Source organism: Aythya ferina, assembly GCF_964211825.1.
Source record: "Aythya ferina genome assembly, chromosome: 4".
Taxonomy (NCBI): domain Eukaryota; kingdom Metazoa; phylum Chordata; class Aves; order Anseriformes; family Anatidae; genus Aythya; species Aythya ferina.
In genome coordinates this window covers 18,962,126-18,985,420 of record NC_140300.1, presented here as the reverse complement: position 1 = coordinate 18,985,420, position 23,295 = coordinate 18,962,126, and the positions used below count along the sequence as shown (strand labels likewise).

General features: G+C 40.3%; 1 protein-coding gene across 3 annotated transcripts in view; it reads left to right on the top strand.

Moving 5' to 3' along the window:
* Positions 1-9,547: 9,547 nt before the first annotated feature.
* DHX15 (DEAH-box helicase 15) overlaps positions 9,548-23,295 on the top strand; it is a 45,286-nt gene continuing 31,538 nt past the window's right edge. The window contains exons 1-5 of one of the 3 annotated variants that reach the window (XM_084516478.1): positions 9,548-9,741; positions 15,571-15,913; positions 19,901-20,094; positions 21,209-21,368; positions 21,774-21,992. In XM_084516478.1, the coding sequence (XP_084372604.1) occupies positions 9,677-9,741; positions 15,571-15,913; positions 19,901-20,094; positions 21,209-21,368; positions 21,774-21,992 (981 nt within the window). In that variant the 5' untranslated portion in view covers positions 9,548-9,676. Of the gene's footprint in view, positions 9,742-15,570; positions 15,914-19,900; positions 20,095-21,208; positions 21,376-21,773; positions 21,993-23,295 lie in introns of all 3 variants that reach the window. The other 2 variants (XM_084516479.1, XM_084516480.1) reach the window with 2 other exon arrangements.

The window sequence follows — 23,295 nt, the reverse complement described above, 5'->3', positions numbered from 1 at the left end:
AGAAAGATTAATTTTTCTTCATCTTTCTTCTGTTTCTGCTTCTTTTTCTTTTGTAACTGTCAGCTCTTGTGCTTTTCTGTCCCTTTGCCACTGCTGTTTTTCCCCTTGGCATTCTCATCTTTTATACACCCTGCTCTTTCTCCTTTTCCCCAGGGGGAAAACAATGTTGGAGCTGAGATAAATCTAAAGTAGGATTCCTCCAGGGAGCATCCAGATGATAGGCATAAGCAAAACTGGATGATTTTGTGAATGCAAGATTGCTAGGATAGACTACATCTTAAAAACTTTGTGCTGAAATGAGTTAGCATTTTTCATACTGACCCTGTGAAACAGGACAAATTTCAGAACAATCAAATAGGTAGATGGATTTGAAAGTCCTGACACCAATTTCAATCTTAACTATTGTGGAATTAATTCAGAAAAGCAAATTGTTAAGACATGATAAAGCAGGTTATGAATATGCCTGTTAGCCATTTCTTATTAGTAGTATTAACTACTGAGAATATTTCAGTTCAGTACTATTAATCACCATGGCATTAGCCAGCAGTGGCATTTACTCTCAGTCAGAACAGAGATGGGGGGAGCTGTGGCTACAAATAAACTACCACAGACCACCTGCAGGATCTGTACAGGGTATTGTTCCATAGCGTTTGTAAAGCAGAGGCAGCAAACCTCTCCTAGATCCATCCTGGGGATTACAAAACATTATTACCTTCAACTTCCTAGCAATGTCTCTCCGCTGGACTGTTAACACTTCCCTGCTACCCTAATCTTCCAAGAAAACAATTTATGTAAGTGCTCCCTAACTCATTTCTGTCCAAATGACTTAATGGTTAACTTACAGCAGTCCAACAATCAGCTCTTGGTTAATGTGGCTTATTTGACAAAAGTAGATCAGAAAGCTTATAAAAACTACACCTATGGGAGAGCTTCAGAGTTACAGCACGTGTAGGAGGGATATTAGAGCTTTCTGTTGTATGAATGTCTATCAGGCAACAGAGCTGCTCAGGTCTTGTTCAGGTTATTTGAGATTTTAATAAATCCAAATAAATACACAAATAAATATTAAAAAGACAAGCAGATAAGACTCTCGTTTGATTTAATATCCTCCACAAGGTTTACAGTGTTTCAGCTACATTTTGGAAAACTTGAAATGCTTTTTCCTGCTTTACTGCTCCTGCAGACCAAAATGTTTTGCTGTAGGACATTGCCTGCTTCTCAGAGAATATTTGTTCTGAAGACTCAGTCCTTAGCCCATCATCCTCCCCCACAGGATGCTGAGCAGCGTTCCCTTCTTTTAAAAGAAAGGAAAAATGTCTAGGATTCTTCACAATAAAATTGCTCCAAGATATTAATTACTTTCCACTAGTATCTGTGGAAAAGTAAAGCTGATGTCATATGACGTGTATCTCTGTGAAAAAATGCTGAATAGGTGCTTTTCTAAGAACAGCTAATATTATTCATGTAAATGTATCCAAATCAATCAGGATATCACTTTTATGTAGGATCAGTCAGCTAGTATGGAAAAATACATAATGAAAAAAATAGCTTTTACAAGAAAATATGTATTTCTTTGCCCCTGGTTCTCCACAGACATATTCAAGTGCTGAACTTTATTCACTATAAGCAGTGTCAGGCTGCTATGTGTCATGGATCTTTTCAGGAGATCTGGCAGCTGACACAGTGTCCTGTCTCCAGTTGCTTGTCTGCGTCCTCGTGCTACTCCATCTGTTGTCCTTGTTGGGAAACCAAACAGGCTCAGAAACTGCTTTTATGTTGTTGTTGCTAGGCTCGTTTTTAGCCGTATCAGTTTCACAGCCTGATGAGCTGTGTGACTACCCAAACAAGCATGCCATAACAAGGGAGAGGGCACTGCAGCGATGGCAGCGAGCAGCCAGGACTGCTAAGGCAGTGCTGCAGCACCATGGCTGAAAAACTCCGTTACTCCCATGGAGCTACTTGCTGCACGGTAAGCATAGCATAGCACTGGGTTGCATGTGACATATTTCATGTGTCATTGCCTAGGCAGGAGGTACTCCAACAAATGTTAAAACTGCAGAAGGAAGCACTCCTTTACCTGCCTGCCTCCCTTCTTGTTATAACAGTATTACTGTAACCATGTAGTATTGCTATAATAGTAGAGTTACAGATTTCGTATAGTACATGAAAATACTCTGTACAACACCATACAACGCTGTACAATACTATACATGATATAATAGCACTACATATTTGTAGAAAACAAAAGAAAGTTTGAACCAGCTTTGCTTTACCTAGGCCGTGCAGCCTCCATATGACCTAACAGGCACAGATGACTCCTGGGCATTCTCTTTCTGGAGGCATCTCTTATAAAATCAAAATGTGCACTCACTTGATGCAAGATGGGGCACAAGAAAACGAAGCCTGAGAGTGAGCTGCTGCCTTCAGAACAAGGTATCTGTTAGTTATCTGCTGTGCAGTCCATGGCTAAGGAGTCTAAGCAAGACTTTGTCAGTGGTATGATCCTCACCATCCTCTTTCCCAGTACTTTTCAGATCTGGGCATAAAGCAAGCACTTACATAATAAATCCAACCTGCAGTTATCCTCTGAGCCTGGGGCAGGTCCAGTTACAAGACAAGAAGGATGCCATACAAATGGCTCATCTCTGCAAAAGCAGAAGTTGTGTAACCAGCAAGGTTGCCACTGCTTTAAATACAAAAAGGGGCCTCAGGGTAAACAAGATAGCAGACAGTTCTTTATATTAATCTAGACATGACTGTTACAATAAAAAAAAAAAAAAATGCTGCGAGCACAGAGTTCCCCTTGTTTTCTGCTGAGGGACAAGTTGATGTAAGACTCTGGTCACTCCTTTGTTTTTGCAAGGAGCAGCTCTAGCAGCACTCTTCTCTTCTTTCCTTCTAGGAACAGGCTTGCCCATGAGAGAGAAGGATATCATTGCAGAGTATGCAATGTAATGTAATAGTGCATTAAAGAGAAAGAAAAAGGAAGGAAGAAGGGAAGGAAGGGAGAGAGGAAAGGTGGAAGGGATGAAGCTTAGCTAATGCCTTCTTTCAACTCACTTAGGATTCTTATAGTAGTTTTCAGATTGTACTAAGACTGTTATTCCAAGCTGTGGGGAGAGGAATGACACACAGAAACACAACCTCACTTCTACAAGGCTGGGGAATTATGGTAGGAAGTTGTCAAGAGGGAGGTTACAGGCCATTTGGATACAGCTGCAGAAGTTTAAGTTCACTCTCAGAGTTTCACTGGCTGCTGAGGATTTTTCAGCAAGTGGATTTTTAATACAGTTGGGAGAAAAAGTCTTGGTTGCCTGGGAAAAGAGAAGAAAGACCTTTCTTTCCTGGGAAAGGAAGATCATTTGTTAAAAAAATTGTCCCAGCTGGGCAAGAGACAATAATTAATGTTAATCATTTGTTACAAACTATTTATAGGATATTATCTATTTTTAGTCTGTATAGTTTTCTACAGTTTTGTACTTTGTTATGAAGTCTGAACTTACTATGAAGATAAGGACTTACAAAGACAGTAGCTCATGAGGTAGAGGTTATTAGATCACTTATTTTACATCTGAGTAGCTTTTTGGCAATCTTAGCTTGTTGAAACTGTGTATGTTCAATGTGGATGTCAGAAACTAAACAAATGAATTTCCTAAGAGTTAAGCAGAGACTCAGTGAAGATGTACCACGTAGATCCAGCATACCTAACCTTAGGCAGGAATATGAATGTTTTATAGGTTGCGTTAAAGAGGGGACTTCCAAAAACAAAACCAAAAAGTCTTAAGGGGCTAATGCAATTCTGAGTGTACTAAATAAATGATTGTGCTAAATAAAAAAGGAATGAAAAATATATGCCACTATAGCACATTTCTTCCCTCTGTGGATATGAAAAACTTGCAAAGAAAATGCAAGAAAGAATCAGGCCTTTACAAAAGAAGTGCTGAGTGAAAAACTTGCATTTGTTCTACTTCCAATATTCCAGCACAAGATCAAACAGGCTTGAAATCCTGATCTCTGCGCGCAAACAGTTCCCCATGAAATATTTACTGCTCACTAAAAACACCTTATATCTGAGGAGCTTCTCCCACGACTTCAGAGTTGGCCTAGGAAGCAGTTAGACTGTAAGAAGCTTAAAAGATAAACTGCCCTCAAGTTAAACATATTAGCCTGTAGGTTGAGATATTTCCAAATGCGGAAGGTATTAAAACAATGCTACCTAAACTGCAAAGAGCTAGAAGTTACCAGAACGATGTATAAATTCAGTGCATAACGAATATAATTTAGACTTATAACCTGGTTTACTCATTGGTGATATTTTGCATTTACATGACCTCTGCAATTTGCATTCAAAGCACATAATGAATATCTGCTCTGTGAGGTTTCTCTGAGGGACTAGAGGTGATCGTAAGGCCTCGGCAAGTGACCCAAGGGCTTAGAATAGCAGCTGGCTGTCTGCAGCAATGCCAGGCCTTCTGGAGAATGTGGTTTGTTTTCAAGAGTATGCTGTGACTCTGGTTAACACTCTGATACAATAGCTACTTTTAAAGTCACTTCTCAGCTAAAATTTGAGAATGTGTGCTTGATAGCCCAGGCTGCAGTGAGGGGTGGGGATAAAATTCAGCCTTGTGCTCTCTTGTGTCTGATGGTCCTTTCTGTCTCATCCATGTGGTGCCAAGTCCTCATTTCCTTGGAAGATTGTAGGTACTTGGGTGAGTTTTCTGTCATTGAAATGCTACCCAACTATGATAAGGTGATGTCATTGGGCAAGGAGCCTGACATCTGTCCCTGTTAGTGAAAGATGTATGTAATTTATTTGTCAATAAGATCTGGTGGCTTGCTTAAGCCATTAGCTGCTGCTCTTCCAGGTTGCTCTGATAGTCAGAAATGAACACTTTCCTACATACATATAATTGTCATCTCTCTCTGCCTCTTTCTCTTTTTCTTTGTTACGAAACTTTACCAGGATCATTCAGAGCATTCTGACCTGCGGGCTGAGTTACAGACACGTTCTGTTTGGGATAACGTTAGTGGCCATTCACAAAATTCAGACAGTGCCTTTATGACGGATAAAGCTGGCTGTCATGGCAATACTGCTGTTACCATGCTGCCTTCCTAGAATGTACTTCCCCCAGCAATTCAAAGCCTTGATTTATATATATTTGAAGTGTTGCAAAGTTTAGTTGCTGTAATTACAGAGAAGCTGCCTCTTTTCTTCACTGCAGAAATTGAGATCAGTCCATGTATTCATCTTCATATCTTTAAATTTGAAAAATGTGGAAGTCTGACATTTTTAAACATACTCTGATTACGGGCTCTTGTCTCAAGTATTCTTTCTCCAATGATATGACAGAACACAAAGATTAGATCCATTTATTCACACGGGTTTGGTGGGGGAGGACAGAATGAGAGCTTGTCTGTGCTGAGCGTTTTCATTTAAGGCTCCTGGGTAATTTGCCAAGGGCATTATCTGTTTATATATATATAAATTCTTTTAAAGCAGATTGCAATTATAAATATCAGAAACTTTTTTTTTTTTTTAATTAGTTTCTGGTAAATTATTTAATATCATGTGTAGTAGATTGGAGAAAAAAAAAGAAAAAAGAAAAAAAGAAAAACAGGGATAGACATGTTTTTAAAAAGCATACTGTAAAGAAAATGTTGGAAGAGGAAGTGTGGACATAGCACTGGGAGCATATAGACTGGCATATACAGCATATAGCTTTGGGTCTACCACGAGCCAGCCAGCCATGTAAGAAATACACATTACAGAGATTTTAGGACTTTAACACACAAGTTACAGCAGATTTAACCTCCCGTAGCTGTCTGTCTTACAACTCTGCTTGTTATTACTGCTTCCCTTGCAGCAGTGGACAAGTAAGTGTGGTTTCACTTCACCACCCTCTGTTTTAGCTTAAACCAGAGAAGACGGTGTGTTTCAGCTAACCTGCTGGACTATTTTTTGGCTCTTTATAGACTTGGTAATTTCTAGCAAGGGAGTGAAACAATTAGCTGCAGGCAGTAATTGTGACACTAGACTTCCCTCTCTGGTTCCAGGGTATGTCTTTGAATTACAGCTTGTCTAAGATCCATGTTTAGTCTTTGGGGGGAAAGGCAATGCACATTCAGAATAAAAGATGTAATATTTTACAGATAATGTTATTCTCCTAAACCATTAGCAGTTTTAAATGTTAATGCTCCTTTCAACCCAAATAGCATAGTAATTACTATGTGCACACCAAAATCAAAGAAATAATTCACTGGAAATTGTCTAAGAGGATTTTGATACCAATGTGTATAGTTTTTAAAACTAGGGTAAGAAATGGAGAGTCGAGAAATAGACAGTCAAATGGCAACTCACATAAATGTCTCCTGTTTCAATAATCTAAGATTTTCATTTTCATAGACGGATATAAAAGATTGGGGGGGGGGGGGGCAGGGGGAAGCAAACTCTTATTTAAAAAATGTCTTTGAAAAGGCAGAAAATATGCTTAAATATGCCCTATTTTACACATTCCTTTTATCCTTTAGGCTTTTGACATAGCGCTTATCACTTTGTCATTATGTCAATTTGTGCTTCTCAATCTTTTTTTCTCGTCTCATCTTATATTTGGGCTGTGATCCTGTGAACACTTACCTACATGCTTAATTTTGCTACTCGTAGTAATCCCTTTGAAGTTAAAAGGATTATTTGCATTAGTAAAATAAGGCATGTGTGTGCTTGCAGGATGGAGGCCTTAGATTGTAAACTCTTCAGGATGGGACGAGACTGTTTATTATGCAGTTATATAGCTCAAAGCACAGTTGGGTGGATGATATATGTTCAGCAGCTTGCAAAGTGCTTTTAATAGAGACAGCTAGTGAGTGGGATATCAGTTGAAGACAGCACTCAAATGCCTGCTCACCCCAGAAGACACAAAATCCACTTCTTTTTTGCTTTTGCTGGGGAAGTATAACCATTTTTAAGATTTCATACCTGCTGAGATATCTGCTTTGTTTTTCCCACCTCCTAAAACAGAAACTGAAACTTCGCTGGTGTTGGCCAACCTGGAGCAAGACCCTAAGTGGCTTTATGCTGCTGTGCACAGGCAGGAGCAATCAAGATCTAGAATGTACAGCTCTCCAGGCAGAGCTCTCTGTGCTCCCGATGTTGAGCAGTTGCTGCCTTCTGAGAACCACGCAGCAGTAGCTGCTCATCACAACTAATGCATGTAATGCTTTTATCTTCGCCCCTTGTTTTCCCACTTACCACCCAGCCACTAAGAGCCACTAAAGTTGTTTTTTTGTGTGTGTGTGCATTTGTTTTTTTTTTTTTCTCCCTTCTCTGGTTAGCTGAATGTCTCCTCTTCAAGCACTCTATTTCAATAATCATTTTCTTTTGTTTAAGACAGATGTCATTTAAAAGCCACTTCGGGAGATGCATAGAAAGCCTTCCCTAGCTACACTCTGAGAATGCAGCTCTGCATACACTGTCACAGCAACAGAGAAAATGAGCTTGATATCTGGGACAGAGACAGATCCCTATATGACACAACCTCTGTCAAACTCTGATAGATATCCTAGATTATTTATTTATTTATTTATTTATTTATTCATTAAAATATAACTTGGAAAATGACTTCTGGCTTTGCATGAAAAGCTCAATATCTTTTTTTTTTTTTTTTTTTTTTTTTTCCTCCAAGAATATTTATTTTGGTTGATAACTTTAAGCAGAAAAACGGTATTTTTATTGCAGTAGTGTCTAGAATGCCAGTCAAGCTGAGGGTGCCATTGTTGTATCATCTAAAATGAATGACAGACAGAAACACTCTTCTACTAAATGATATACTCTAAGAACTTGTCTTCATGGAATATTTTAGTAGTTATACTGATGTAACTCCAGAACACCCACTTGCTGAGCTGGCTGTGCTTGTGGAACAGGTCACTGCTGCTAGATGATCTCCTCTAACCATTTTCAGATGTGCTAGCTGAGCCATTTGTGAGAATGCTCCTTTGTCCTCACAGTCAGATAGAGTTAACAAAAATGTATTATTCAAAACATCTAAGCTAACCCAGTTTCTTTGACCAAAACACTTAGGGAGTGACTGCTCATGCAAGTAGCTAAGCAAAGGTTGTGGTAATCTCTGGCAGAAAGGCAGGGAAGAACAGCAGGGAACAAGCCTTGCAGAGCACATGTTTTTCATCAAATGTACCTAGATGAAGAGATACAGTAATATTATGGAAGTGCTTTAAATTTCTATCTTATCTAGTGTATGAATTTTAACCAGTACAATGGCACTTAGGGAACGTGAAATATAGGGGGAAAGGGGAAGCAACAGAGAACAGAACAGTTGATGAAGTATCAAGAAATGTGTTTCTTGCCTTTCGGGAAGCTCTCAGAGACTGACTTTAAGAGTTGTGCTAAAGTATGAAGTGACTGTTTTTGAAAGCAAAGGCAGCTGCTGAGACTTAGTGCTGGACAAGAGGAGAAATGGCTGAAGGAACTGGTTGTGTGAACTCAGAGGTTGGTCTACCAAGCACTAAGTGTGCTTCTACCAGCATGGGAAAGGTCTGCTTCCTGAAGATGTGGTCATTTAGAGGCATCTCGTTTGCCTGACTTCATCTTCTCCTGCTCAGGATCATTTGAGCCTTCAGTTAGAGGACAAACGTGGTTTGTCTGGGTGGTTAACCCAGTTTTTGGAAGGTGCTGAGGGGAGGTAGGAGATGGGGAGCACAACTCAGGGGCACCAGAAACAACTCTGCGGACTGGCCTTCTGGAGCCAGCCAGAGCTGCAGGCTGCTGGCAGTTACATTGGCTGGAAGCGTTGCATCACAGCTCAAAGTATAAAGCGAAACCTTTTAACTATAGTGAGAAAACAGCACTTTTAACTCGCATGTCTTGTTTTACTTCAGGAATTGTGTTACTAAATGACAGTGTAGTGGTGTTCACCCCTAGAAAACTTGTGGTAACGGTGACCACATCTACAGGTGCTTCTACTATGAGCATCGGCTTCCCTTGTAGTGGCAATCTTAGGCATGGAAGATGAAGTACAAGAGGAAGTAGAAAACTAACTTGAAGAGAAAGAGGCAAAACCTGTGTTTCTGTGTCTTTGAGACCAATTTTTCCGCTCACAAAATACATTGCCATGAATAGTTATCGTTGACATTTGAACAGTGAAAGGTTGCATGTGCTTTCAGAGCTTGTAGTTTGAATGTCACTGGTTTTTCTAATCATTTCCTTTGCTACAGGTGACCGGTGAAAGATTGCATTTTTTTTTCTACACTCAAGGTGAATATTGCACCTAGGGAAGCGTGTGATGGGTCTAAAACGGGTATTTGATGTAGTCATCCTGGTGTAAACTCCCTCTGTGGGAGTTTCAGCTCAGACTAGAGACTTTAGAAACGGGATTTCCTTGTAGGACAGACACATCCACGCCGCCTGACCGCAGCAGGACACCCCCCCAACCCCATTCCCCTGAGGCACCCCTCGATACCGCCCCCCCCCCCCCCCGCCGCCATTTTGGCGGGGCGGGGCGGGGCGGGCTCCGCCGAGCGCTCCCGCGGCTGGCGCGGCCCCGGCGCTTCCTTCCGGCCGCCATTTTAGCGCTGCGCCTGGCCTCGCGGCGCCGCCGCCGCCGTTGCTGCCGCCGCCGCCGGTGAGGGCGGAGAGCAGAGAGCAGAGCCGGGCCCCGCCGCCGCCATGTCCAAGCGCCACCGCCTAGACCTGGGGGACGACTACAGCTCCAGCAAGAAGCGCTCCGACGGGTAAGCGGCGGCGGCGCGGCCCGCGGTGGTCGTGGTCCCCCCCCCCTCCGCCTCCGCCTCATCCCCGCCGCCATCCGCTGCCCATCGCCGCCGGGGGGCTGGGCCCGGCCCCTGCCTGCCTCGGGAGGGCCGCGGGGGCGGCGGAGCGCGGGGCCTGGGCCCGGGGGAGGCCTCGCAGCCGCGTGGGGAGGGGGAAGGGAGCGGGCCCCGGGAGGGCCGGGCGCCGCGGGGGCGGCTTTGTGTGCCTCGCCCCGCCGCCTGCTGTGTGTGTTTTTTTTTTTTTTTTTTTTTCCCTTTTTTATTTTATTGTTGGATTTCTTCCTTTCTGGTTCGGGAGGTCCGGGAGATGCGGGCCTAGAGGTCAGCGCGAGGCTCGGTCGGGCCGTGCTTGGAGGTGGAGGAGGAGCGGGGCTCCTTTGTTAATGGCTGAGCCTCGGAGCGCCGCGGGGGTGGGCCTGGCTCGGCTCCGAGGGGTTGGTGGGCCCCGGGGGTTACAGGTTTTCCTCCTTTGTTTTGCACAAGTTAGTTTCGGGACTGCTTTTTTTCCAGCAGATTTTCGTTAAGGTTAATGGAAGTGCGGGAGCACAGGCCGTGCGCTGGTGCCATCCGCTTATTCACAGTTGTTCTACGGCCTTTTCTGCACAATCTCCTTTCCCTTTTCGTGGGGGCACAACGACTCCAAACCTAAATCCTTAATTAGGAAAGGAGCAGCAAGAAGTGCTATTCTTACTTAGTCCACCCTTCTTGGTGTAGCACCTGAGACTTCCCTGAATCAATCCCTTTCTGGAGTCCAACAGCATTGTTTAGGCAGGAGTATTAAGAATATTTATCTGATAAAAATGACTAGTTTTCATCTCAAAACTCACAGGAACTACAAGTCCACCATAACAGTTAGTATTCATTGATAAACAGTCTTCGCTCTTCAAGTAGAACTTGTTTTTCTTAAGGGCGAGCTTGTGTAGCTCCAGTTTCTAGCCACTAGTTCAATGAATTTGTTCTCTGCTAAACTGAAATTTATGTGCATTATTGAACATCTATTTCCTGTATGAAGGAACAGTATCATTTTTTTTTTTAATTAAATGGATCAAGCTATTTATCTCTTTTAATACATTTCCGCCTGATTTGCAAGCAGTTTGCATAACTCTTGTGTGCATCCAGAAAAGTTGCGTATGCATGCTTTTTTGTTTGTAGAGACTTCAGCAAAATTTTCAAGTGGTTATGCCACAATTGGCTATTAAATGGTTGTGGTACAGCTGTTATGGTCGTCTCTATGGATAATCCCAGGTCAGGAGTTCCTTGTTTGAGTGTTGGTGGGTTCTGTATTTCTGGTATGGTTTTATTATGTGGCATTGTTTCTGCTGCCATCCTGAACTCTTTCCATTTTGTAAAAACTGTAATCAGTTCCTAACAGGGGTACAAACTTGTTACCCAGAAGTTTTTGGCTGTTATGGCACCTAAAGCCTCCACAGACACTGGTTTTGTGCCCTTTCCTCTATCAGAAGCAGCATGAAATGGCGTAGGACCAAAACCAAGTCATTATAAGCAGAGTTGTCTGGTTGCTTCTAATATTCCTTGAGATCCAAGTTCAACAAGCACAAGGCACGGTAACCTTATATTGTCCTGGCTTGTTTAAGGGCTGTTAAGTTTTACAGCATACGGAAGGCTGAGATACAGAGAGGTTCTTGTTACTAGCGTGCATGTACTTGTCTTCCTCCATGCGGAGTGCCTTTGTGTAATTTAGTTGGTTTGAAACTGGATTAAGCTGAATTAGCTCCTTGAGTAGATACTACTTCAAATGCAGGGGAGTCATGTACTTTGCATCCAGACTGGGCTGCCGAGCTGCAATGTACAAGTTGTGTCAAGTTACCAAGTAGGGTTTAGATCCTTTTCGACTCAGGCCTGTGCAACCCGGCGTGGCAGTGATGCCAGGCCAACAGGCTTGTGGTTGTTCTTGTAACCTTACCTTCTGGGCTTGAAGGATCATCCATAAAGAAAAAAATACTTGGAAAAATGCAAATAGTTTAGAAGACTTTCTGTTAAAATGCTGCTATGTGAAATGCATACCATGGTTTTACACTGGTATTTTTTTTCCCAAGTATGGTTGAGTTGGTGTTGTATAACATCACTGTTGCTGTTAGTAGGATGCATCCTTCTGTTTAATTTCTTTTAATTCTTTACATATAAAGTGGAAATCTGCATTTAACAGCGTTAGTTTTTCACATCAGCTGCAATCAACTACTGCCATGTCTGTTTAGTAGTGGTGAAAATATCATTGATGTTCTGTTGGATATGTTTAGACTTCCACTGTGGTCAACAGTGGTTTTACCTGGTCCTTTGTTTCTTTTGTCAGTTTTGTTTTTTGTCTTCTAATTTAGTGTTACTGTGTTTCTTTTGCATCTGCATGTGTGGAGATAAGGAAGTGACTGCAAGTAGCAGATCAGACAAAAACAACAACAAAAAATAACCAAACAAAAAAAATCACATAACTCCTCCTGATTATAGAGGTTGTGATGGGCTTCATGCACAAAACAAACATGATTAAATTTTGATTCTTTTACGTTAATTGTTCATTTTTGTGTTTGAGATCAGTATTTTCAGTGCAAGGATGAAAAGTAACTTACATGTGATAGTTTACAGATGAAGAGCTGCCAAGTTGCATTTTTAGAAAGTTCAGTAAACGCACTTGGCAGCATAGCTGCCATTCCTCCTTTCCCTTGTTGATGCAAGGCAGCTGGATGTGACTGCTGAATTTCAGTAAAAACGGAAGACTGGAAATGTTTTTAGGAAAAAGTACTACTGTGAAATAATCAATACTGAAGATTTTATATATATAAATAAAATACTTGAGGACATGGTATATATTTTGTGCTTTCATTATGCTGAGATGTAGTTTTCCCCTTCTTCTATCGTAAACATTGTAAAACCGAAAAATCTCCTGGTTAACCTCTAAGTTGACTTTTTGGCCTTGGAAATGTAGATTGAACTGGGTGGGTTAACTTTATTGTACAAGTTAACAGTTTTAAGAGTTAAATGAAGTAACAGAGATGGGGAGTTCACAATTTTCCATTCCAGATCACATTTGTCATCCGTTTAACCAAGTGTCTTGTTCTTGAGATTGTTTGTATATATGCTGTGAACTCAGCCAAATAGCTGCCAGCACAGAAGGCAACTGTTGTGCTGCAGGAGAGTGTTTGGAAGACCAGAAAACTGATTGGGGCTAGAATTAAGGTTGGTGGAAGGGTCTGGGGAGGGCTTGCTCTTCACAGGGCTGCTAAGTTTGCATGCCAACGCAAGGGAAGGGTTGGCAACAGCATCAGGCTGTTCCTTTTAGCATGAGTGCTGGTTTCTGCCACTTTGAAGCTTACCTGGAGATAAACTTCATCTGCTCTGTGGAAGCTGCTGACACGCTGGTTAAGTAAACAGCTAGGGAACAGCCTGCTGCTGAAGGGCTTTTCTTTCTAGCTCTTCATTGGTGTGTAGTCCAAGTGGGAAAAACAACAACAGAAGCCATCAGTAGTGTGCATTGTTCTTCCCTTCAATGAATGGGCTGTTCACCAGGTTGTCACACTTTACCCTTGCTTTACCATACTTAAATCGCTTTTACACCCTTGTTTTGATTTCTTGTTAATGTTACTGTCTGACCATACACCTGTTTATCCCAATACATGCATATATTTAAAAACGCTAATTGTGAATAGCTTATTAACTACAAGTTCAAAACTTGATTCTTGTCTGACACATGTTACTAGACTCTTCCACTAACCACTCTGGGTAGCATTATGGAGCCTAATTCCTTCAGTTTGTAATGGGTAAGTTTTCCCTACCAGAACATAAAAAAACATATTGAATTCTGTAATATTTGCCTGTTGTTGCACACTAAAAACAGATTTCTAGCTTGGCCACATTAAAAGCAGTGTTGAAGCTATGGCATCTCAGATGCAAGCAAATGATCTAAAAGGCCCTCAATTTTTAGGTAGTTCAGCGTCCGAAGCTTCGGGAAAATCTGTATAAAAGTGAATTAGGTCAGTCACAATAGCCAGTGTATTTTGGGACCCTTCTTTCTTTTCAGTGGGTCTGTGTTAAAGGAATGTTCTCAAAGCTAGGTGTGACAACCTCTGAAGCCATAGTATGTCAAAGTATTGAGGGAGCAAATAAGGTCTACATAGATTTTTCTCTTGTATGAGAAGTGCTGCTCCTTCTGGATCCCCAGCACATTTTCTTTCCTGTATGCAGGATTTTCCTTATTACTTCACTGGTTACATTTCAATGCCAGCTGCGTAGTTAAAAACACCAACAAAATTCTGTTCATTATAGGCATGCGTATGTGCAGGTAAATAAGTGGGGAAGTCCTGTTTGCCTTTAATTATTATTCCTGTAAAGGTTTATATCTGCATTCACTCTGAAGTTGGTGTTCATTCAGTTTATTGCTTTGCCTTTCTGAGGGGATTTCAGTTGTTAACATAACACATGCTCACACGCATGTTTACATAAACAATGGCGATGAGGGTGTTCTTCGTTTTGCAGATGAAAATGCCACTAATCTTTTCGTTTGTCCTAGTTTCAAATATAGCGGGGTGTTTTCATAAAGCAGGACTCGTTTCAAAGTGCTGAATCACAGTAAGCTTTAGATCTCCATTTAAAAACATGTAGTTACAGTTCTTAGGGTGAAAGTAGTGATTTCTTGATGAGGGTAAGAGTGTTCAGTAGGGGAGTGTGAAATTATATGCAAAATGAGTACATAGCTCCTCAAAATCAGAAAGCGTGTCTAAGACTGAGGCTGGAGTTTGAATTTTGAGTGTTTGTTTACAGTGAAAACAATGTTTTTTCATTGCATTCTCAAAATCATTATTTTGGGGGCTTAGTGGTTGCAGGAGTGTTCCTGATATAGGTAAGAGGCAAGTTCAAGGTTGTTTGAGGTTAAATACAAATTATGTCCCCTTTGCCTATTTGATTCTTAACTAACCTTATTTTAGCTTTGTATATTACTTTTAATTCAGAGAAAATGAACCAAATACAGCAAACTTGTGTTAATATCTAGCTTCTCCTTATGTACATATCTTTAAGTTCGTATTCCTCTTTGTGATGAAGAAGTGAAATAGTTATTGACGTTTGTTTAGGTAACGTGCAGATTTTTACAACTCACACAGTTACAGCTTTGTAGATGCTGTTGTTTTAGGCGTGGTAACAAATGGGAATACAGATGTTGATTGCTGAAGTAGGTGGCAGGAGGTGATGCTGGAGAAGACGGTGCAACCGTAATGACTGGTGTTGAGGAAATCTCAAGTTCAACAATCTGTATATCAATTCTGATTGAGTCATAACTGTATGGAAGACTTTAAACAAAAATCTACAGAGTAATTGTGGGATGTTAACATGATATGTGAACCCTGAAGAAGTTCAATTCTAAGTTTTTTGCAGTTGGCATAATTCTCTTGCTAAGTAGGCAGTTCTTCTATCCTAGTAGCAAGTAGTGACAGGAAGACTTGTGGGGAGTCTAGAATGTACAGCAGGTTACTGGTAGTCATGAAATGAAGAGGGCGAAGATGATGCTCTCCGTGTGATACCTTTGTTCAGTCTTCTCTATAATGAGAGGATTTGTGGCAGCGGTGCTCATGTTCAGTGGGTGTATCTAGTAATTGACGTGCACTGCGTGCTGTTGTGCTCTGATGCTTGTCCGTCCAGGTAACTGTTTGCAGGACTCCTTAAAAATAGTTGCTTTATATCCTCTTTGCAGTAAAGACCTCTGAAGTCACTCTGTATTTAAATTCCTATTTTGCGTTTAAATATTCAAGTATCTAATTTTCTGCTATGTTTTCTAACTCCTTTTAGGAAAGATCGTGACCGGGACAGAGACCGCGATGACCGGAAAGATCGTGACAGGGATCGTGACAGAGATAGAGATCGTGACAGAGAAAGGGAGAAGGAAAAGGAATTGCGAGCAGCATCTAACTCTACACTCATTGCTGCTGGGTTACCACCTATGAAACCAGCAATGATTCCACACAGTATTAACCCTTTCACAAATCTTCCACATACACCTCGTTACTATGACATCCTGAAAAAACGGCTACAGCTTCCAGTCTGGGAATATAAAGAAAGATTTACAGATATTTTGATTAGGCATCAGTCATTTGTACTCGTTGGAGAGACTGGGTCTGGTAAAACAACACAGGTGAGTTCTTAGTTACATGATGGTGCAGTTTTTAAAGCTTGAGGCTGTTGTTAAGTGCAGGGGTTAGAACTTTCTTTGGTTTCTTGAAATTAATTGTGCAAAAACCTCACAAATCGTGGGCAAAAATAACTTGAATATTTCATATGCTTCATGCAGAAGTATGTGAAAAGAATCTTTAAGCATCTTTTAATAATCTACTGTCTATCAGGCTCTCTGGTAGTTATCTTTGTAGTAGAAGAAGATAGTTTTTAACTGCTAAACAGAAATGTACAAATTGACAAACTGAAGTGATGGTTCCAAATTTACAGCCCTTTTGCTGTGTAGGTAGCAGTTTGAAAATAGGAAAAATGTTACAGAAATAAGCATTTGTTAGTGTTCTATGAAATATAGTGCTACAGGTGGGAACTTAATGGAAACTGGAATGTCAGATAACAATTCAGACCTGATCTTTCTCAGCACTGAAAGGAAGGACAGCAGATCTGCTGAGCTTCCTTTGTCCTTAAGAGGTGTGGGGATTGGTAAAATGGGGAAGATTTTAAGAAAAGGCACATCACTTTGTGTGTAGCTGGACAAACCTGCTTAAAACTTCAAACTGTCCTCTGATTTTCTGTTTAAAATCTGTGTGGTAAAGTGATGTAAACAAGTTCTTTGTTCTGTAACCTGCTAAGTTCCTTTTATCTAGACAATGAAAAACTGAAGGATATTTTAGTCTTCATAAAATGGATTATAACTGACTTGGAGAACTTAGTCACAAAATAAAATTTGGAAGTTTGGAAAATGTAAAAGGACAGTGTAGTGAACACCTTTTTGTGTGTGTGCCTGAAATATGTGATGTTACTTACCCTTTTTGCTGCACATTTTGAGAACTATCTTCTTGCTTGGAAGGTACCTTAGGGCTGTGTTGCTTTTTTAATGTTTCAGTGGAGACCAGCTTTTTATAGATTTCTTCAGGGGAAAAAAAATGATTACACAGTTACTTGGAAGAGATGGTATTCTGAACATTCACATTTTTAAAAAACAACAGAAACAAAACACTGCCACAGAAACAAAATTTCTCGCTGCATGATCTTAAAATCCATAGATCTAAGGGTCTGTTCTAACATTTGAGATTGCAGCTTAAACATGGCTTTCTATCATATTGCTCCCAAGGTATGAAGCTTTTACTGAGTTGTGTCACTGCTTTACACCTAATTTTTGGGAAGGACTTAAGAAACATAAGGCTTCTTAAAAACGGGTTTTAAGCTACCAGAAGCATACAAGCTATCTCACAAGCTTCACTGCTTCCTGTGGGTTACTCCTTTATGAGTCTGTGGGTATATCTTTAAACAATGGAGAGTGCCTTTGTAGGACAGTGACACTGAAAATGATCTTGCTGGTGGCTAGGGAGATCCTTGTTTTGCATGGGATGCTGTCTTATTCTTTTTGTGATCAGGTGCCATCTTAAAACTAGCTGGGGAATGGTTATTTATCTTCCATCTCCTTACACTCATTGATCAGACCAAGATAAATATTTTTCTATTTAAAAAAACAAACCTGAACCCTATAATAACTGAAACTGAATGTGTCCATGAACTACTTATGCGTGCTGTTATCTGGTATAAGGTTGGCATTCACTGAAATCTGCAGTGAATTGTCTTTCCAGAAATGATTATCTTACGTTTCATGGTAAAGAGCGTATGGAAGTAGATAATCTTTTAAGTGAGCTGCCATCTGTCAAGTCCCTTCCCCACTTGCTGTGTGCAGGTTTTCCCTTCAGTCTTGTAGAGCATTCAGGTTTGAGAAAGCTTGGCTTTTGCCGTGAAAACAATAGGGGATAAAACCTTTCTGAAAAATCTTGTTCCACGAAGACTGGCTTGAAATTTAAAAAAACAAAACACACTAAACTATACCATCCGGTAAAATATACTGAAGAATTAGACAGGTAAAGTTTAGAAGCAGTATAGCTTTGGGCATGGCTTCATTTCCTGCTGTCCTTGTAGTCCAAAGGAGAGTTGACATGGGTGAAAGTTGGACTCCATTTTTAATTAATGAAAAATATTTTACCATGTAGTTTTTAACGGGGAAAATTCTAAATGATTGAAGTAGCTCAGAGCAGGCAAAAGAACAGTGTTCTTTCCCTTCCTGTTCAGCATCACTTTAAAAAATATCTTCCCTTTGCCTTAAATGGCCTTTAACAGCTCACTGCTTTCATTTGAGATCTCACAGGCCATTCTGTGCAGGGACCTGCCTTATTTTCATAGAGGTTGTATTTGCAAACCTCTCTTCACTGAAAAAGTCCTTGAGGCTAAGGGGTGCTTAACACTGAGCTCTTTCACATTCTTTCAGTATTGATGAAAATGCTTGTGTGTGCTTGCTTGTCTAGGAAATTTGGGGTTTTGGTGATAGGTGTTTTTGTGTGTTGGGGAGATCAAGTTAACTTGGTTGTGTTATATAAGAACGAGGTAATATGAATTGTTCCGTGTATTCCCAGTAGTGGTCATGACTGAAATAGGAAGTGTAGTATGTCACAGTCCTCCTTAGTCTTTGTGTCTCTTAAAGCTGGACATTGGAAGTATTCTGGTGGTCATCTAAATCAGATTAGCGTATGGAAGTCTGCAGAGGCTTTGTCCTTTGTTTGACACTAGTGCTGTAGGTTTTGTTGTTACCTGGAAAACAGCCTCTCCATTGTTTTTATTTCCTATTAGCGCGGCCTGGCTGACCTGCTGCTTTAAAGTTCATGTCAGGATTGGCCCTGTTTGAAGTTAACCTCATCTGCTTACATTTGAGTTTGTCCTAGTGATGTGGGAAACAATTTCTTTACTCTGTGCTTGGGAAGTGTGTATGTGTTACTGGGTGGGATTCCAGGTTCACGTCATCAGTGTTCAAGAGCTGCTCTTATTTTTAGGTTTGAATATAATTTCCTATTTGAGCTTTTTTCTTTAGAAGTCTGGTCTCCTGTCACTTTCTCATAGTCTTTGCTTTCTATTTTTGTATTTATAATGGCAGTATGTTCTCCATTTTAAGAAAAGGAGCTGTTTATTACAGTCTATGCTTGTCTGATGTGGATGAGTCTTAGTTTTCAGTTGCTCCCATTTTGCAGTGGGAATACTGTATTTGAGAAGAAAGATCTTCCTAGGTTACTTGAAACCACACAGCTCTTTCTATTGTTTTGTGTTGGTTCCGTGCACAAACACTCACACTTTTCTGTAAGTGTGAGCTTTTTGGGATACTTTTAAAACCAATTAGTAAGGAGGAGTGCATTTTGTGGTCTATAGATTTCAAACTAGCTGTCCCTAGAGTTGTCTCCTCATAAAACATCACACAAAAAATGTTAATAACATTCAATCTTGTTCATGACCCTAGAAATTCTTCTGAAAAAGCTGCTTATTTTGGACAATACTTACTATTTACAAATTCCTAAAAATAAATAAAATAAAACTACTGTATGACAAATGAGTGTTAATAACCAGAACGTTGGGATTTTATGTCTGTTGGATAAGATTTCCAAAGAACAAGAGTTAACCAAATAAACATAACTTAAAACTTGTTTTTGTTATGATTTATAGCTAAGCCAAGTTCTGTATCCTTTTTTTTTTTTCCTAATGTGCGTGTTTATAAGCAGTGCTTTTTAAGCTGCGAAGTACTATTTGTTTACTGTAGAACTTTAAATACCTAACATGTTGTGGATCTCTAAATTGTGAGTGCTAATTTTGATCTTTTGCTTTTAAGCACAATGGCTGCTGTTAAATCTCTCTCTGGGGTACTGACCTAACAACACCCAAAGATACTGTGAAACTATTTGCTTCCTTGATAACCTCTGTGACAGTTATGTACGTGCTTTATTTAGTGGCGTTGGGTCCAACTAAATTGTCTGCTCTCATCTCTGGATAGTTTTCTGCATACAGTTGTCATCTCAATAAAATGATAAATATCTTTATTTGATACAGTAGTTATACGTTAACCATGCTTCTAATAGCCAGATGTAAAACTGAATTTTATTCTTGACAGATCCCCCAGTGGTGTGTTGACTACATGCGCTCGTTACCTGGACCAAAGAGGGGAGTAGCATGTACCCAGCCTAGGAGAGTGGCCGCAATGAGCGTGGCGCAGCGTGTCGCTGATGAGATGGATGTAATGCTGGGCCAGGAAGTTGGTTACTCTATTCGATTTGAAGACTGCAGTAGTGCAAAAACCATTCTGAAGTAAGTATGGCAGCTATCCGGTAAAGGCATTACACTGTCTTTTTGAGGGTGGGGGCAATCACAGGGCTGTAAAGGGGGTTAGGGAAGTTTTGAAAGGAGTAATGAAGAGGGGAGTGAACCTATGGACAAACACCTCCAATGCCTGAGTAAAAGAAGAGAGGAGCTGTAACATCAGCTGAGAGAAACCTGGGGTGGGGGGCTTGCTTGGATAGATTCAGAAATGAGTTATTCCACTTCATCTCTCGACCCTATGGAAGTGATTTAAAGTTATCCATAAAGAGGAGAGTGATCTGAAGAAGTATTTTTTTTAATGAATAAAGTGCTATTCAGAATAAAGCCCTTCAGCATTCAGTTTCTCTTCATGTTATCCATTTGGCTGGCAGTTGTCAGTGGTAACTAACTACATGAGGTGAAGTTCCTTAGCGTGCTTTAGTAAGAACTACCAGGGAGTTTCAGGAGTGACGTATGGCGGACTCGAGGGCACATAATCTGAAGTTTGAGTTTGCCAGCATTTTAGTTGTCGGCTGTTGTAGATTCCTTTGCTTTGTGTGTGCAGCCAGGCCCATTTCATACATAATCTACAGGTGACACTCAGAATGATCAGTTGAAAAAGGATTGTATGTAGTGTGATTTAATGAGTCTTACCTGTTTAAATGGTGTTTCTCCTTTTGCTCGTAGAAGTGGTTGACAGCTGGGAATGAAGTTCATGTGCAAAAAAGAAATTGTACTGAGGAGGAAAAGTAAAAATAGTAGAGAATAAATAGTTGCAGGAATAGTAGCTCTAGGATTTCGGTTGCATTCTTCCCTTTCTTTGTCTGTAATTGTAGGCCTGGAAGTCTGCCAGTAATAGTCAAACTACTCATAAATGTTTCCAAATCTTGTTTCCCCCCCCTCCTTTTTTTAAGCTTTGTTCCTACTCATAGATTTCATTTATATTCTACAGTAATTTCTATGTGAAACTTTGAAGTGGGTTTGTTACTCAGTTGGAAATAGTTTACTAATGCATCTCTTTTGAAAGATTGTTGATTAAAGGCTTACTTCAAGCAACCTAGTGAATAATGTGGAAGAGGATTCTACATCAGACTTAATAAAAATAGTTTTTGTATATTTTCAGGTATATGACTGATGGTATGTTACTTCGTGAAGCAATGAATGATCCTTTGCTGGAGCGCTATGGTGTTATAATTCTTGACGAGGCTCATGAGAGAACCCTGGCTACTGATATCTTGATGGGAGTTTTGAAAGAAGTTGTAAGACAAAGAGCTGATTTGAAGGTCAGTAGTGATGAAGCCCAGCAACATCTCCTTTCTAGTTACTCATGCTGAAGAAGGGTATGTGTGTGCTGGCTGTTAGTTGATTATAAAGGTCAGTTAATGTAGATCAGCTGTCTTCTTGAGCTGTTAATGATGAACACATTCGGAAGATAACTAGGAAAAGTGCTAGTGCGTTTTGTATTGAAGGAAATACTAGGAAGGTGTAATTATAGCTTAACCTTTATTTTTTTTTTTTTTTTTGCACCTTGAAACAGAAGTTATGTAATCAAGTGATAAAAGCATGCCTGAATCATGGTCAACAGTTAAGTTTAGTTTTCTGCTATTTTATGTTGTATGTGTAACATTGTACAGGTCCTTGTCAACCTCTGGAGTAACTTCTTTGCTTTGCGTCCTCCAAACCTACAGGTTATAGTTATGAGTGCCACTTTAGATGCTGGCAAGTTTCAGATCTACTTTGATAACTGCCCTCTTCTAACCATCCCGGGTCGCACCCATCCTGTGGAGATATTCTATACTCCAGAACCAGAAAGGGATTACCTGGAGGCTGCCATTCGAACAGTGATCCAAATTCACATGTGTGAAGAAGAGGAAGGAGATCTTCTACTCTTTCTTACTGGACAGGAGGTATTTTCTTTTTTCAGCCATCTTTCCATATAGAAACTGCTTTAAGTGGCTTGTATAGACTGAAATGTTTAGTTTCCTTTTCTAGTTTACCATTCAGAAATGGTGTGAGGTATTCCACCTGCCATACGTTCAGCACTTGAAATGTTACATTTCAAGTATATCTGTTCTTGCAGATGTTAATGTCTTTAACCAGAATGCTAAGTCAAGCATCTTAAACCTTATCTTTAACCTTACATGAAGGTTTCTTCTTTAATCTTACATGAAGAACAAATATTTGCCCTTTTACTGTTCAGTTAGAAATGATGTCCTTGCTGCATCAGTTGTGATGTATTGCTCTGATTCATTTGATATGGCAAACATGGGAGATTTGGGGGGGCGGGAACACTTCTTCAGATGTTATCGACTGGATCAGTACCACTCTGCTTTCATGTTATGGCTCTAGATTCCTTTAGTAGCCATTGTTACTTCAGAGGGACTCTGTTCTATAGTTCAAACAAATTCTTTTCAGTTCTACTGGGTTAACTTACAGGATGTAGTGTTTATAATAAGCGTAAAAGCTTTACCAAACCATGCGTGTACATAGGTGTAGGGGCACCTATGCATAAATTTATCTAATAGTAATATCCCTGTATTGCCTTACCACTGTGTTTACCTTGCATTGGTAAGCCACCATCCTTTATTTTCCTATTTAGAGTTCTCCAGTCCATGTATCCATAGATAATGGATGTTCAGGGGCACTGGAGCAGCTCTGCCTGGAGCTGGTGTGAATTTAGCTGGTTAGGGTGAAGTTCAAGTCTGGTTTAGCTTCTGTAGAGAAAGTTTGAAGCGTTTTATCCCCTTTGCTTTGTGATTTTTGGGGGCAATTTTGTTTAGGGATTGATTAGGAATAAACATTTTGAAACAGAACTTGTATCCCACAGGATACAAGTAAGGAAGATTGTCTGATGTAAACGCAACCACACACCCACCCTGGTGTACCAGGGAGACTTCTGATGATGGAAATAACGTTAATGTCTTGTCTTAGTTGTCTAGGAGATGAAACTGGAAAAATCTGACAGAATTCAGTTCATAAATAAGTGAATGTAATTATATTTCAGACAACGTGTCTGTCTTGGATAACAGGCAGTATCAAATTTGTTCTGTTGTTGTGATTAAAGACCCCAGTGGTCTAGTTGTGGATGTTCACTTGAAATGTCTCAAGATTGGCTCACCTGTGCATCTCAGAGGCTGTAGGCTTACTGTCTACTGGAGGTCTGTTAGAACAGCATTAGATCTTGCACTCCATTAAGATCAGTAATCTGAG